The sequence below is a fragment of the Hyla sarda genome, unplaced genomic scaffold, assembly GCF_029499605.1.
Source record: "Hyla sarda isolate aHylSar1 unplaced genomic scaffold, aHylSar1.hap1 scaffold_2351, whole genome shotgun sequence".
Taxonomy (NCBI): Eukaryota; Metazoa; Chordata; class Amphibia; order Anura; family Hylidae; genus Hyla; species Hyla sarda.
In genome coordinates, this window is record NW_026609034.1 from 13448 (window position 1) to 33525 (window position 20078).

The window sequence follows — 20078 nt, forward strand, 5'->3', positions numbered from 1 at the left end:
TCTGACAGGGGGGGGAGAATGTGACAGGGGGGGAGGAGAATGTGATAGGGGGGGAGGAGAATGTGATAGGGGGGAGGAGAATGTGACAGGGGGGAGGAGAATGTGACAGGGGGGGAGGAGAATGTGACAGGGGGGGAGGAGAATGTGACAGGGGGGGGGGAGAATGTGACAGGGGGGAGGAGAATGTGACAGGGGGGAGGAGAATGTGACAGGGGGGAGGAGAATGTGACAGGGGGGGGGAGAATGTGACAGGGGGGAGGAGAATGTGACAGGGGGGGAGGAGAATGTGACAGGGGGGGGGGGAGAATGTGACAGGGGGGAGGAGAATGTGACAGGGGGGGAATGTGACAGGGGGGGGAGAATGTGACAGGGGGGGAGGAGAATGTGACAGGGGGGAGGAGAATGTGACACGGGGGGGGGGGAGAATGTGAAACGGGGGGGGGAGAATGTGACGGGGGGGAAATTTGACGGGGGGGGGATGTGACGGGGGGAATGTGATGGGGGGGAAATGTGACAAGGGGAATGTGACGGGGGGGAATGTGACAGGAGGGGGGAGAATGTGACGGGGGAATGTGACGGGGGGGGGGGGAGAATGTGACGGGGGGGGGAGAATGTGACAGGAGGGGGGGGAGAATGTGACGGGGGGGAGAATGTGACTGGAGGGGGGGAGAATGTGACTGGAGGGGGGGAGAATGTGACAGGAGGGGGGGGAGAATGTGACGGGGGGAATGTGACAGGAGGGGGGGGGAATGTGACAGGAGGGGGGAGAATGTGACAGGAGGGGGGAGAATGTGACAGGAGGGGGGAGAATGTGACGGGGGGGGGAGAATGTGACAGGAGGGGGGGAGAATGTGACGGGGGGGGAGAATGTGACTGGATGGGGGGGGGAATGTGACAGGAGGGGGGGAGAATGTGACGGGGGAATGTGACAGGAGGGGGGGGAATGTGACAGGAGGGGGGGGGAATGTGACAGGAGGGGGGAGAATGTGACAGGAGGGGGGAGAATGTGACAGGAGGGGGGAGAATGTGACAGGAGGGGGGAGAATGTGACAGGAGGGGGGAGAATGTGACAGGGGGTGGGGAGAATGTGACAGGGGGGGAATGTGACAGAGGGGGGGAATTAGACAGAGGGTGGGGGAATGTGACAGAGGGTGAGGGAATGTGACAGGCGGGGAGAATGTGACAGAGGGGGGGGGAGAATGTGACAGGGGGGGAGAATGTGACGGAGGGGGGAGAATGTAACGGGGGGCGGGGGAGAATGTGACGGGGGGGGGGAGAATGTGACGGAGGGGGGGAGCATGTGACAAGGGGAGAGAATGTGACAAGGGGGGGAATGTGACAAGGGGGGGAATGTGACAGGGGGAGAGAATGTGACAAGGGGGAGAATGTGACAAGGGGGGGAATGTGACAAGGGGGGGAATGTGACAAGGGGGGGAATGTGACAGGGGGAGAGAATGGGACAAGGGGGGGAATGTGACAGGGGGAGAGAATGTGGCAGGGGGGGATAAATGTGACAGGGGGAATGTGACAGGGGGAGAGAATGTGACAGGGGGAATGTGACTGGGGGAGAAATGTGATGGGGGAGAATGTGATAGCGGGGGAGAATGTGTCGTGGGGAGGGGAGAATGTGAAAGGGGGGAGGGAATGTGACGGGGGAGGAGAATGTAACGGGGAGAATGTGACAGGTGGGAGAATGTAACGGGGGAGGAGAATGTGACAGGGGGGAGAATGTAACGGGGAGAATGTGACAGGTGGGAGAAAGTGACAGGGGGGAGAATGTGACGGGGGAGGAGAATGTGACGGGGGAGGAGAATGTGACAGGGGGGGGGAATGTGACAGGGGGTGAATGTGAGGGGGGGGATGTGACGGGGGAGGAGGATGTGACGAGGGGGGAGAATGTGACGGGGAGGAGAAATGTGACAAGGGGGGAAATGTGACGAGGGAGGAGAATGTGACGGGGGAGAATATGAAGGGGGGAATGTGAACGGGAGGGGGGGTAGATGTGACGGGGAAAGGGAGAATGTGAGGCGGGGGGGGGGGGGGAGAATGTGACGCGGGGGATAATGGGACCGGGGGGCGGGGAGAATGAGAATAAATACATAACTGATCAATACATAACCATATCAATACCCCACACCAGACCTCACCATGTATGTATGATGACATGTACTCATCATATCAATGCCCCACACCAGACCTCACCATGTATGTATGATCACATGTACTCATCATATCAGTGCTCCACACCAGACCTCACCATGTATGTATGATCACATGTACTCATCATATCAATGCCCCACACCAGACCTCACCATGTATGTATGATCACATGTACTCATCATATCAGTGCTCCACACCAGACCTCACCATGTATGTATGATCACATGTACTCATCATATCAATGTCCCACACCAGACCTCACCATGTATGTATGATCACATGTACTCATCATATCAATGTCCCACACCAGACCTCCCCATGTATGTATGATCACATGTACTCATCATATCAGTGCTCCACACCAGACCTCCCCATGTATGTATGATCACATGTACTCATCATATCAATGCCCCACACCAGACCTCACCATGTATGTATGATCACATGTACTCATCATATCAATGCCCCACACCAGACCTCAACATGTATGTATGATCACATGTACTCATCATATCAATGCCCCACACCAGACCTCAACATGTATGTATGATCACATGTACTCATCATATCAGTGCTCCACACCAGACCTCCCCATGTATGTATGATCACATGTACTCATCATATCAATGCCCCACACCAGACCTCACCATGTATGTATGATCACATGTACTCATCATATCAATGCCCCACACCAGACCTCAACATGTATGTATGATCACATGTACTCATCATATCAATGCCCCACACCAGACCTCCCCATGTATGTATGATCACATGTTCTCATCATATCAATGCCCCACACCAGACCTCACCATGTATGTATGATCACATGTACTCATCATATCAATGCCCCACACCAGACCTCACCATGTATGTATGATCACATGTACTCATCATATCAATGCCCCACACCAGACCTCACCATGTATGTATGATGACATGTACTCATCATATCAATGCCCCACACCAGACCTCACCATGTATGATCACATGTACTCATCATATCAATGCCCCACACCAGACCTCCCCATGTATGTATGATCACATGTACTCATCATATCAATGCCCCACACCAGACCTCCCCATGTATGTATGATCACATGTACTCATCATATCAATGCTCCACACCATACCTCACCATGTATGTATGATCACATGTACTCATCATATCAATGCCCCACACCAGACCTCACCATGTATGTATGATCACATGTACTCATCATATCAATGTCCCACACCAGACCTCAACATGTATGTATGATCACATGTACTCATCATATCAATGCCCCACACCAGACCTCACCATATATATATGATCACATGTACTCATCATATCAATGCCCCACACCAGACCTCACCATGTATGTATGATCACATGTACTCATCATATCAATGTCCCACACCAGACCTCAACATGTATGTATGATCACATGTACTCATCATATCAATGCCCCACACCAGACCTCACCATATATATATGATCACATGTACTCATCATATCAGTGCTCCTCACCAGACCTCACAATGTATGTATGTATGATCACATGTACTCATCATATCAATGCTCCACACCAGACCTCACCATGAATGTATGATCACATGTACTCATCATATCAATGCCCCACACCAGACCTCACCATGTATGTATGATCACATGTACTCATCATATCAATGCCCCACACCAGACCTCACCATGTATGTATGATCACATGTACTCATCATATCAATGCTCCACACCAGACCTCACCATGTATGTATGATCACATGTACTCATCATAGCAATGTCCCACACCAGACCTCACCATGTATGTATGATCACATGTACTCATCATATCAATGCTCCACACCAGACCTCACCATGTATGTATGATCACATGTACTCATCATATCAATGCTCCACACCAGACCTCACATGTATGTATGATCACATGTACTCATCATATCAATGCTCCACACCAGACCTCACCATGTATGTATGATCACATGTACTCATCATATCAATGCTCCACACCAGACCTCACCATGTATGATCACATGTACTCATCATATCAATGCCCCACACCAGACCTCACCATGTATGTATGATCACATGTACTCATCATATCAATGCCCCACACCAGACCTCACCATGTATGTATGATCACATGTACTCATCATATCAATGCTCCAAACCAGACCTCACCATGTATGTATGATCACATGTATTCATCATATCAATGCCCCACACCAGACCTCACCATGTATGTATGTATGTATGTATGATCACATGTACTCATCATATCAATGCCCCACACCAGACCTCCCCATGTATGTATGATCACATGTACTCATCATATCAATGCTCCACACCAGACCTCACCATGTATGTATGATCACATGTACTCATCATATCAATGCTCCACACCAGACCTCCCCATGTATGTATGATCACATGTACTCATCATATCAATGCCCCACACCAGACCTCACCATGTATGTTTGATCACATGTACTCATCAATGCTCCACACCAGACCTCACCATGTATGTATGATCACATGTATTCATCATATCAATGCCCCACACCAGACCTCACCATGTATGTATGATCACATGTACTCATCATATCAATGCCCCACAACAGACCTCCCCATGTATGTATGATCACATGTACTCATCATATCAATGCCCCACACCAGACCTCACCATGTATGTATGATCACATGTACTCATCATATCAATGCTCCACAACAGACCTCACCATGTATGTATGATAACATGTACTCATCATATCAATGCTCCACACCAGACCTCACCATGTATGATCACATGTACTCATCATATCAATGCCCCACACCAGACCTCACCATGTATGTATGATCACATGTACTCATCATATCAATGCCCCACACCAGACCTCCCCATGTATGTATGATCACATGTACTCATCATATCAATGCCCCACACCAGACCTCAACATGTATGTATGATCACATGTACTCATCATATCAATGCCCCACACCAGACCTCGTCATGTATGTATGATCACATGTACTCATCATATCAATGCCCCACACCAGACCTCACCATGTATGTATGATCACATGTACTCATCATATCAATGCCCCACACCAGACCTCACCATGTATGTATGATCACATGTACTCATCATATCAATGCCCCACACCAGACCTCCCCATGTATGTATGATCACATGTACTCATCATATCAATGCCCCACACCAGACCTCACCATGTATGTATGATCACATGTACTCATCACATCAATGCTCCACACCAGACCTCACCATGTTTGTATGATCACATGTACTCATCATATCAATGCCCCACACCAGACCTCACCATGTATGTATGTATGATCACATGTACTCATCATATCAATGCCCCACACCAGACCTCCCCATGTATGTATGATCAAATGTACTCATCATATCAATGCTCCACACCAGACCTCACCATGTATGTATGATCACATGTACTCATCATATCAATGCTCCACACCAGACCTCACCATGTATGTATGATCACATGTACTCATCATATCAATGCTCCACACCAGACCTCACCATGTATGATCACATGTACTCATCATATCAATGCCCCACACCAGACCTCAACATGTATGTATGATCACATGTACTCATCATATCAATGCCCCACACCAGACCTCAACATGTATGTATGTATGTATGATCACATGTACTCATCATATCAATGCTCCACACCAGACCTCCCCATGTATGTATGATCACATGTACTCATCATATCAATGCCCCACACCAGACCTCACCATGTATGTATGATCACATGTACTCATCATATCAATGCCCCACACCAGACCTCACCATGTATGTATGATCACATGTACTCATCATATCAATGCCCCATACCAGACCTCACCATGTATGTATGATCACATGTACTCATCATATCAATGCTCCACACCAGACATCACCATGTATGTATGATCACATGTACTCATCATATCAATGCCCCACACCAGACCTCACCATGTATGATCACATGTACTCATCATATCAATGCCCCACACCAGACCTCCCCATGTATGTATGATCACATGTACTCATCATATCAATGCCCCACACCAGACCTCAACATGTATGTATGTATGATCACATGTACTCATCATATCAATGCTCCACACCAGACCTCACCATGTATGTATGATCACATGTACTCATCATATCAATGCTCCACACCAGACCTCACCATGTATGTATGATCACATGTACTCATCATATCAATGCCCCACACCAGACCTCACCATGTATGTATGATCACATGTACTCATCATATCAATGCTCCACACCAGACCTCACCATGTATGTATGATCACATGTACTCATCATATCAATGCTCCACACCAGACCTCACCATGTATGATCACATGTACTCATCATATCAATGCTCCACACCAGACCTCACCATGTATGTATGATCACATGTACTCATCATATCAATGCTCCACACCAGACCTCACCATGTATGATCACATGTACTCATCATATCAATGCTCCACACCAGACCTCACCATGTATGTATGATCACATGTACTCATCATATCAATGCTCCACACCAGACCTCACCATGTATGTATGATCACATGTACTCATCATATCAATGCTCCACACCAGACCTCACCATGTATGTATGATCACATGTACTCATCATATCAATGCTCCACACCAGAGCTCAACATGTATGTATGATCACATGTACTCACCATATCAATGCCCCACACCAGACCTCAACATGTATGTATGATCACATGTACTCATCATATCAATGCCCCACACCAGACCTCACCATGTATGTATGATCACATGTACTCATCATATCAATGTTCCACACCAGACCTCACCATGTATGTATGATCACATGTACTCATCATATCAATGCTCCACACCAGACCTCACCAGGTATGTAGGTATGATCACATGTACTCATCATATCAATGCTCCACACCAGACCTCAACATGCATGTATGATCACATGGACTCATCATATCAATGCTCAATACCAGACCTCACCATGTATGATCACATGTACTCATCATATCAATGCTCCACACCAGACCTCACCATGTATGTATGATCACATGTACTCATCATATCAATGCCCCACACCAGACCTCACCATGTATGTATGATCACATGTACTCATCATATCAATGCCCCACACCAGACCTCACCATGTATGTATGATCACATGTACTCACCATATCAATGTCCCACACCAGACCTCCCCATGTATGTATGATCACATGTACTCATCATATCAATGCCCCACACCAGACCTCACCATGTATGTATGATCACATGTACTCATCATATCAATGCCCCACACAAGACCTCACGATGTATGTATGATCACATGTACTCATCATATCAATGCCCCACACCAGACCTCCCCATGTATGTATGATTACATGTACTCATCATATCAATGCCCCACACCAGACCTCACCATGTATGTATGATCACATGTACTCACCATATCAATGCCCCACACCAGACCTCACCATGTATGTATGTATGATCACATGTACTCATCATATCAATGCTCCACACCAGACCTCACCATGTATGATCACATGTACTCATCATATCAATGCTCCACACCAGACCTCACCATGTATGTATGATCACATGTACTCATCATATCAATGCTCCACACCAGACCTCACCATGTATGATCACATGTACTCATCATATCAATGCTCCACACCAGACCTCACCATGTATGTATGATCACATGTACTCATCATATCAATGCCCCACACAAGACCTCACCATGTATGTATGATCACATGTACTCACCATATCAATGCCCCACACCAGACCTCACCATGTATGTATGATCACATGTACTCATCATATCAATGCTCCACACCAGACCTCCCCATGTATGATCACATGTACTCATCATATCAATGCTCCACACCAGACCTCACCATGTATGTATGATCACATGTACTCATCATATCAATGCCCCACACCAGACCTCACCATGTATGTATGTATGATCACATGTACTCTTCATATCAATGTTCCACACCAGACCTCACCATGTATATATGATCACATGTACTCATCATATCAATGTCCCACACCAGACCTCAACATGTATGTATGATCACATGTACTCATCATATCAATGCCCCACACCAGACCTTACCATGTATGTATGATCACATGTACTCATCATATCAATGCTCCACACCAGACCTCACCATGTATGTATGATCACATGTACTCATCATATCGATGCTCCACACCAGACCTCAACATGTATGTATGATCACATGTACTCATCATATCAATGCTCCACACCAGACCTCACCATGTATGTATGTATGATCACATGTACTCATCATATCAATGCTCCACACCAGACCTCAACATGTATGTATGATCACATGTACTCATCATATCAATGCTCCACACCAGACCTCACCATGTATGTATGATCACATGTACTCATCATATCAATGCTCAATACCAGTCCTCACCATGTATGATCACATGTACTCATCATATCAATGCCCCACACCAGACCTCACCATGTATGTATGATCACATGTACTCATCATATCAATGCCCCACACAAGACCTCACCATGTATGTATGATCACATGTACTCATCATATCAATGCCCCACACCAGACCTCACCATGTATGTATGATCACATGTACTCACCATATCAATGCCCCACACCAGACCTCACCATGTATGTATGTATGATCACATGTACTCATCATATCAATGCTCCACACCAGACCTCACCATGTATGATCACATGTACTCATCATATCAATGCTCCACACCAGACCTCACCATGTATGTATGATCACATGTACTCATCATATCAATGCCCCACACCAGACCTCACCATGTATGTAAGTATGATCACATGTACTCTTCATATCAATGCTCCACACTAGACCTCACCATGTATATATGATCACATGTACTCATCATATCAATGTCCCACACCAGACCTCAACATGCATGTATGATCACATGTACTCATCATATCAATGCCCCACACCAGACCTCACCATATATATATGATCACATGTACTCATCATATCAATGCTCCACACCAGACCTCACGATGAATGTATGATCACATGTACTCATCATATCAATGCCCCACACCAGACCTCCCCATATATGTATGATCACATGTACTCATCATATCAATGCTCCACACCATACCTCACCATGTTTGTATGATCACATGTACTCATCATATCAATGCCCCACACCAGACCTCACCATGTATGTATGATCACATGTACTCATCATATCAATGTCCCACACCAGACCTCAACATGTATGTATGATCACATGTACTCATCATATCAATGCCCCACACCAGACCTCACCATATATATATGATCACATGTACTCATCATATCAATGCCCCACACAAGACCTCACCATGTATGTATGATCACATGTACTCATCATATCAATGTCCCACACCAGACCTCAACATGTATGTATGATCACATGTACTCATCATATCAGTGCTCCTCACCAGACCTCACAATGTATGTATGTATGATCACATGTACTCATCATATCAATGCTCCACACCAGACCTCACCATGAATGTATGATCACATGTACTCATCATATCAATGCTCAACACCAGACCTCACCATGTATGTATGATCACATGTATTCATCATATCAATGCCCCACACCAGACCTCACCATGTATGTATGATCACATGTACTCATCATATCAATGCCCCACACCAGACCTCCCCATGTATGTATGATCACATGTACTACTCATCATATCAATGCCCCACACCAGACCTCCCCATGTATGTATGATCACATGTACTCATCATATCAATGCTCCACACCAGACCTCACCATATATATATGATCACATGTACTCATCATATCAATGCTCCACACCAGACCTCAACATGTATGTATGATCACATGTACTCATCATATCAATGCCCCACACCAGACCTCACCATGTATGTATGATCACATGTACTCACCATATCAATGTCCCACACCAGACCTCAACATGTATGTATGATCACATGTACTCATCATATCAATGCCCCACACCAGACCTCACCATATATATATGATCACATGTACTCATCATATCAATGCTCCTCACCAGACCTCACCATGTATGTATGATGACATGTACTCATCATATCAGTGCTCCTCACCAGACCTCACCATGTATGTATGTATGATCACATTTACTCATCATATCAATGCTCCACACCAGACCTCACCATGAATGTATGATCACATGTACTCATCATATCAATGCTCCACACCAGACCTCACCATGTATGTATGATCACATGTACTCATCATATCAATGCCCCACACCAGACCTCACCATGTATGTATGATCACATGTACTCATCATATCAATGCACCACACCAGACCTCCCCATGTATGTATGATCACATGTACTCCTCATATCAATGCCCCACACCAGACCTCCCCATGTATGTATGATCACATGTACTCATCATATCAATGCTCCACACCAGACCTCACCATGGATGTATGATCACATGTACTCATCATATCAATGCCCCACACCAGACCTCACCATGTATGTATGATCACATGTACTCATCATATCAATGCCCCACACCAGACCTCACCATGTATGTATGATCACATGTACTCATCATATCAATGCTCCACACCAGACCTCACCATGTATGTATGATCACATGTACTCATCATATCAATGCTCCACACCAGACCTCACCATGTATGTATGATCACATGTACTCACCATATCAATGCTCCACACCAGACCTCACCATGTATGTATGATCACATGTACTCATCATATCAATGCTCCACACCAGACCTCACATGTATGTATGATCACATGTACTCATCATATCAATGCTCCACACCAGACCTCACCATGTATGTATGATCACATGTACTCATCATATCAATGCTCCACACCAGACCTCACCATGTATGATCACATGTACTCATCATATCAATGCCCCACACCAGACCTCACCATGTATGTATGATCACATGTACTCATCATATCAATGCCCCACACCAGACCTCACCATGTATGTATGATCACATGTACTCATCATATCAATGCTCCAAACCAGACCTCACCATGTATGTATGATCACATGTATTCATCATATCAATGCCCCACACCAGACCTCACCATGTATGTATGTATGTATGTATGATCACATGTACTCATCATATCAATGCCCCACACCAGACCTCCCCATGTATGTATGATAACATGTACTCATCATATCAATGCTCCACACCAGACCTCACCATGTATGTATGATCACATGTACTCATCATATCAATGCCCCACACCAGACCTCACCATGTATGTTTGATCACATGTACTCATCATTGCTCCACACCAGACCTCACCATGTATGTATGATCACATGTATTCATCATATCAATGCCCCACACCAGACCTCAACATGCATGTATGATCACATGTACTCATCATATCAATGCCCCACACCAGACCTCACCATATATATATGATCACATGTACTCATCATATCAATGCTCCTCACCAGACCTCACGATGAATGTATGATCACATGTACTCATCATATCAATGCTCCACACCAGACCTCACCATGTATGTATGATCACATGTACTCATCATATCAATGCCCCACACCAGACCTCCCCATATATGTATGATCACATGTACTCATCATATCAATGCCCCACACCAGACCTCCCCATGTATGTATGATCACATGTACTCATCATATCAATGCCCCACACCAGACCTCCCCATGTATGTATGATCACATGTACTCATCATATCAATGCTCCACACCATACCTCACCATGTATGTATGATCACATGTACTCATCATATCAATGCCCCACACCAGACCTCACCATGTATGTATGATCACATGTACTCATCATATCAATGTCCCACACCAGACCTCAACATGTATGTATGATCACATGTACTCATCATATCAATGCCCCACACCAGACCTCACCATATATATATGATCACATGTACTCATCATATCAATGCCCCACACAAGACCTCACCATGTATGTATGATCACATGTACTCATCATATCAATGTCCCACACCAGACCTCAACATGTATGTATGATCACATGTACTCATCATATCAGTGCTCCTCACCAGACCTCACAATGTATGTATGTATGATCACATGTACTCATCATATCAATGCTCCACACCAGACCTCACCATGAATGTATGATCACATGTACTCATCATATCAATGCTCAACACCAGACCTCACCATGTATGTATGATCACATGTATTCATCATATCAATGCCCCACACCAGACCTCACCATGTATGTATGATCACATGTACTCATCATATCAATGCCCCACACCAGACCTCCCCATGTATGTATGATCACATGTACTCATCATATCAATGCCCCACACCAGACCTCCCCATGTATGTATGATCACATGTACTCATCATATCAATGCTCCACACCAGACCTCACCATATATATATGATCACATGTACTCATCATATCAATGCTCCACACCAGACCTCAACATGTATGTATGATCACATGTACTCATCATATCAATGCCCCACTCCAGACCTCACCATGTATGTATGATCACATGTACTCACCATATCAATGTCCCACACCAGACCTCAACATGTATGTATGATCACATGTACTCATCATATCAATGCCCCACACCAGACCTCACCATATATATATGATCACATGTACTCATCATATCAATGCTCCTCACCAGACCTCACCATGTATGTATGATGACATGTACTCATCATATCAGTGCTCCTCACCAGACCTCACCATGTATGTATGTATGATCACATGTACTCATCATATCAATGCTCCACACCAGACCTCACCATGAATGTATGATCACATGTACTCATCATATCAATGCTCCACACCAGACCTCACCATGTATGTATGATCACATGTACTCATCATATCAATGCCCCACACCAGACCTCACCATGTATGTATGATCACATGTACTCATCATATCAATGCTCAATACCAGTCCTCACCATGTATGATCACATGTACTCATCATATCAATGCCCCACACCAGACCTCAATATGTATGTATGATCACATGTACTCACCATATCAATGCCCCACACCAGACCTCACCATGTATGTATGTATGATCACATGTACTCATCATATCAATGCTCCACACCAGACCTCACCATGTATGATCACATGTACTCATCATATCAATGCCCCACACCAGACCTCACCATGTATGATCACATGTACTCATCATATCAATGCCCCACACCAGACCTCACCATGTATGTATGATCACATGTACTCATCATATCAATGCCCCACACCAGACCTCCCCATGTATGTATGATCACATGTACTCATCATATCAATGCCCCACACCAGACCTCACCATGTATGTATGATCACATGTACTCATCATATCAATGCTCAATACCAGTCCTCACCATGTATGATCACATGTACTCATCATATCAATGCCCCACACCAGACCTCAATATGTATGTATGATCACATGTATTCATCATATCAATGCCCCACACAAGACCTCACCATGTATGTATGATCACATGTACTCATCATATCAATGCCCCACACCAGACCTCACCATGTATGTATGATCACATGTACTCACCATATCAATGCCCCACACCAGACCTCACCATGTATGTATGTATGATCACATGTACTCATCATATCAATGCTCCACACCAGACCTCACCATGTATGATCACATGTACTCATCATATCAATGCTCCACACCAGACCTCACCATGTATGTATGATCACATGTACTCATCATATCAATGCCCCACACCAGACCTCACCATGTATGTAAGTATGATCACATGTACTCTTCATATCAATGCTCCACACTAGACCTCACCATGTATATATGATCACATGTACTCATCATATCAATGTCCCACACCAGACCTCAACATGCATGTATGATCACATGTACTCATCATATCAATGCCCCACACCAGACCTCACCATATATATATGATCACATGTACTCATCATATCAATGCTCCACACCAGACCTCACGATGAATGTATGATCACATGTACTCATCATATCAATGCTCCACACCAGACCTCACCATGTATGTATGATCACATGTACTCATCATATCAATGCCCCACACCAGACCTCCCCATATATGTATGATCACATGTACTCATCATATCAATGCCCCACACCAGACCTCCCCATGTATGTATGATCACATGTACTCATCATATCAATGCCCCACACCAGACCTCCCCATGTATGTATGATCACATGTACTCATCATATCAATGCTCCACACCATACCTCACCATGTATGTATGATCACATGTACTCATCATATCAATGCCCCACACCAGACCTCACCATGTATGTATGATCACATGTACTCATCATATCAATGTCCCACACCAGACCTCAACATGTATGTATGATCACATGTACTCATCATATCAATGCCCCACACCAGACCTCACCATATATATATATGATCACATGTACTCATCATATCAATGCCCCACACCAGACCTCACCATGTATGTATGATCACATGTACTCATCATATCAATGTCCCACACCAGACCTCAACATGTATGTATGATCACATGTACTCATCATATCAATGCCCCACACCAGACCTCACCATATATATATGATCACATGTACTCATCATATCAGTGCTCCTCACCAGACCTCACAATGTATGTATGTATGATCACATGTACTCATCATATCAATGCTCCACACCAGACCTCACCATGAATGTATGATCACATGTACTCATCATATCAATGCTCCACACCAGACCTCACCATGTATGTATGATCACATGTATTCATCATATCAATGCCCCACACCAGACCTCACCATGTATGTATGATCACATGTACTCATCATATCAATGCCCCACACCAGACCTCCCCATGTATGTATGATCACATGTACTCATCATATCAATGCCCCACACCAGACCTCCCCATGTATGTATGATCACATGTACTCATCATATCAATGCTCCACACCAGACCTCACCATATATATATGATCACATGTACTCATCATATCAATGCTCCACACCAGACCTCAACATGTATGTATGATCACATGTACTCATCATATCAATGCCCCACACCAGACCTCACCATGTATGTATGATCACATGTACTCATCATATCAATGTCCCACACCAGACCTCACCATGTATGTATGTTCACATGTACTCATCATATCAATGCCCCACACCAGACCTCACCATGTATGTATGTATGATCACATGTACTCACCATATCAATGTCCCACACCAGACCTCAACATGTATGTATGATCACATGTACTCATCATATCAATGCTCCACACCAGACCTCACCATGTATGTATGATCACATGTACTCATCATATCAATGCTCCACACCAGACCTCACCATGTATGTATGATCACATGTACTCATCATGTCAATGCTCCACACCAGACCTCACCATGTATGATCACATGTACTCATCATATCAATGCCCCACACCAGACCTCACCATGTATGTATGATCACATGTACTCATCATATCAATGCTCCACACCAGACCTCCCCATGTATGATCACATGTACTCACCATATCAATGCCCCACACCAGACCTCACCATGTATGTATGATCACATGTACTCATCATATCAATGCTCCACACCAGACCTCACCATGTATGTATGATCACATGTACTCATCATATCAATGCTCCACACCAGACCTCACCATGTATGTATGATCACATGTACTCATCATATCAATGCTCCACACCAGACCTCACCATGTATGTATGATCACATGTACTCATCATATCAATGCTCCACACCAGACCTCACCATGTATGTATGATCACATGTACTCATCATATCAATGCTCCACACCAGACCTCACCATGTATGTATGATCACATGTACTCATCATATCAATGCTCCACACCACCTCACCATGTATGTATGATCACATGTACTCACCATATCAATGCCCCACACCAGACCTCACCATGTATGTATGATCACATGTACTCATCATAGCAATGTCCCACACCAGACCTCACCATGTATGTATGATCACATGTACTCATCATATCAATGCCCCACACCAGACCTCACCATGTATGTATGATCACATGTACTCATCATATCAGTGCTCCACACCAGACCTCACCATGTATGATCACATGTACTCATCATATCAGTGCTCCTCACCAGACCTCACCATGTATGATCACATGTACTCACCATATCAATGCCCCACACCAGACCTCCCCATGTATGTATGATCACATGTACTCATCATATCAGTGCTCCTCACCAAACCTCACCATGTATGTATGATCACATGTACTCATCATATCAATGCCCCACACCAGACCTCACCATGTATGTATGATCACATGTACTCATCATATCAGTGCTCCACACCAGACCTCACCATGTATGTATGATCACATGTACTCATCATATCAATGCCCCACACCAGACCTCACCATGTATGATCACATGTACTCATCATATCAGTGCTCCTCACCAGACCTCACCATGTATGATCACATGTACTCATCATATCAATGCCCCACACCAGACCTCACCATGTATGTATGATCACATGTACTCATCATATCAATGCTCCACACCAGACCTCACCATGTATGTATGATCACATATACTCATCATATCAATGCCCCACACCAGACCTCACCATGTATGTATGTATGATCACATGTACTCATCATATCAATGCCCCACACCAGACCTCACCATGTATGTATGTATGATCACATGTACTCATCATATCAATGCTCCACACCAGACCTCACCATGTATGTATGATCACATGTACTCATCATATCAATGCCCCACACCAGACCTCACCATGTATGTATGATCACATGTACTCATCATATCAATGCCCCACACCAGACCTCACCATGTATGTATGATCACATGTACTCATCATATCAATGCCCCACACCAGACCTCACCATGTATGTATGATCACATGTACTCATCATGTCAATGCTCCACACCAGACCTCACCATATATGTATGATCACATGTACTCATCATATCAATGCCCCACACCAGACCTCACCATGTATGTATGATCACATGTACTCATCACATCAATGCTCCACACCAGACCTCACCATATATGTATGATCACATGTACTCATCATATCAATGCCCCACACCAGACCTCACCATGTATGTATGATCACATGTACTCATCATATCAATGCCCCACACCAGACCTCACCATGTATGTATGATCACATGTACTCATCATATCAATGCCCCACACCAGACCTCACCATGTATGTATGATCACATGTACTCATCATATCAATGCCCCACACCAGACCTCACCATGTATGTATGATCACATGTACTCATCATATCAATGCCCCACACAGACCTCACCATGTATGTATGATCACATGTACTCATCATATCAATGCCCCACACCAGACCTCACCATGTATGTATGATCACATGTACTCATCATATCAATGCCCCACACCAGACCTCCCCATGTATGTATGATCACATGTACTCATCATATCAATGCCCCACACCAGACCTCACCATGTATGTATGATCACATGTACTCATCATATCAATGCTCCACACCAGACCTCACCATGTATGATCACATGTACTCACCATATCAATGCTCCACACCAGACCTCACCATGTATGTATGATCACATGTACTCATCATATCAATGCCCCACACCAGACCTCACCATGTATGTATGATCACATGTACTCACCATATCAATGCTCCACACCAGACCTCACCATGTATGTATGATCACATGTACTCATCATATCAATGCCCCACACCAGACCTCACCATGTATGTATGATCACATGTACTCATCATATATTGATATTTCGGTATAATATTTCCTCTCAGAACACGTCACCCATCACCATTACACGCCATCACGTTGTCGCCCACCTTTTGCGGAGCGTTGATGACACCGATATTGTATCCAAATTGGAATGATCCCAGGATGGCGGTGAAGATGGACAGAACCAGCGTCCTGGTGACCGCCGTGCGGGGGACGACCTGCTGTAATACAAGAAGAACATGTCAGGTGACCACCCTCTTCTTTTCAGGACCCCCAGTTCCTTCTCCCCCAGGTCACCGTTACCTGCCCCCCATCAATGGGCTGGAATCCTCCAAAGGGCATAATGTTCCCTCACAGGGTGCGGAATATTCCGAGGAATCCTTCACTGACCTTGTTATAAGGCGAAAAGAAGTGAGAGGGAGGGGGAGGGGAGAAACTTCTGAAACTAAAGGAGGGCTAGAGAGACGGAGAGTGCACAAGAGAGGGCGACTGATAGGGTGACGGAGGGGGCACGACTAACCCTGGAGTAAGATGACACAGTGACCTCACCCAGGAGACCCACATGACTGAGAGGAGGGGAGAGGGGTAAGAGGGGGGCAGAGGGTGACCAGGAGGAGGGGAGAGGGGTAAGAGGGTGACAGAGAGGAGGGGAGAGGGGTAAGAGGGGGGCGGAGAGGAGGGAAGAGGGGTATGAGGGCGACCGAGAGGAGGGGAGAGGGGGGCGGAGAGGAGGGGATAGGGGTAAGAGGGGGGGCGGAGGGTGACCAGGAGGAGGGGAGAGGGGGTAAGAGGGGGACCGAGAGGAAGGGAGAGGGGTAAGAGGGGGACAGAGAGGAGGGGAGAGGGGGTAAGAGGGGGGACCAGGAGGAGGGGGAGAGGGGTAAGAGGGTGACAGAGAGGAGGGGAGAGGGGGTAAGAGGGTGACCAGGAGGAGGGGGAGACAGGGTTAGAGGGGGACCAGGAGGAGGGGAGAGGGGGTAAGAGGGGGACCAGAAGGAGGGGAGAGGGGGTAAGAGGGGGACCAGGAGGAGGGGAGATGGGGTAAGAGGTAGACCAGGAGGAGAGGAGAGGGGGTAAGATGGTGACCGAGAAGAGGGGAGAGGGGGTAAAAGGGGGAACAGGGGGAGGGGTAAGAGGGTGACCAAGAGGAAGGGAGAGGGGGTAAGAGTGTGACCATGAGGAGGGGAGAGGGGTATGAGGGGGACAAGGAGGAGGGGAGAGGGGGTAAGAGGGTGACTGAGAGGAGGGGAGAGGGGTAAGAGGGTCACCAGGGGGAGGGGACAGGGGTAAGAGGGTGAACGAGAGGAGGGGAGAGGGGTAAGAGGGTGACCAGGAGAAAGGGAGAGGGGGTAAGAGGGTGACCGAGAGGAGGGGAGAGGGGGGTAAGAGGGTGACAGAGAGAAGGGGGAGAGGGGGTAAGAGGATGACCAGGGGGAGGGGAGATCGGGTAAGAGGGTGAACAAGAGGAGGGTAGAGGGGTAAGAGGGTGACCAGGGGGAAGGGAGAGAGGATAAGAGTGTAACCATGAGGAGGGGAGAGAGGTATGAGGGGGACCAGGAGGAGGGGAGAGGAGGTAAGAGGGTGACCGAAAGGAGGGGAGAGGGGGTAAGAGGGGGACCAGGAGGAGGAGAGAGAGGGTAAGAGGGGGAGCAAGAGGAAGGGAGAGGAGGTAAGAGGGTGACAGAGAGGGGGTAAGAGGGGGGAGCAGGAGGAGGGGAGAGAGGGTAAGAGGGGGAGCAGGAGGAGGGGAGAGGGGGAACAGGAGGAGGGGGTAATAGGGGGACCGAGAGGAGGGGAGAGGTGGTAAGAAGGTGACCAAGAGGAGGGGAGAGGGGGAAAGAGTGGGACCAGAAGGAGGGGAGAGGGGGTAAGTGGGTGACCAGGAGGAGGGGAGAGAGAGTAAGAGGGTGACGTGGAGGAGGGGAGA

The 20078-nt window shown here is 46.1% G+C and overlaps 1 protein-coding gene across 1 annotated transcript in view; it reads right to left on the minus strand.

The window, feature by feature from the left end:
* The window catches only part of LOC130322524 (solute carrier family 2, facilitated glucose transporter member 4-like), a gene marked incomplete at its 3' end in the record, with an annotated part of 30480 nt that extends 11838 nt beyond the window's left edge, over nt 1–18642 (minus strand). Inside the window, exons 1-2 of the mRNA XM_056553089.1 lie at nt 18455–18642; nt 18259–18372 (exon numbers count right to left, since the gene is read on the minus strand). Coding sequence (XP_056409064.1) covers nt 18259–18372; nt 18455–18493 — 153 coding nt within the window. The remainder of the gene's footprint in view (nt 1–18258; nt 18373–18454) is intronic.
* Between the last annotated feature and the right edge of the window lie 1436 nt (nt 18643–20078).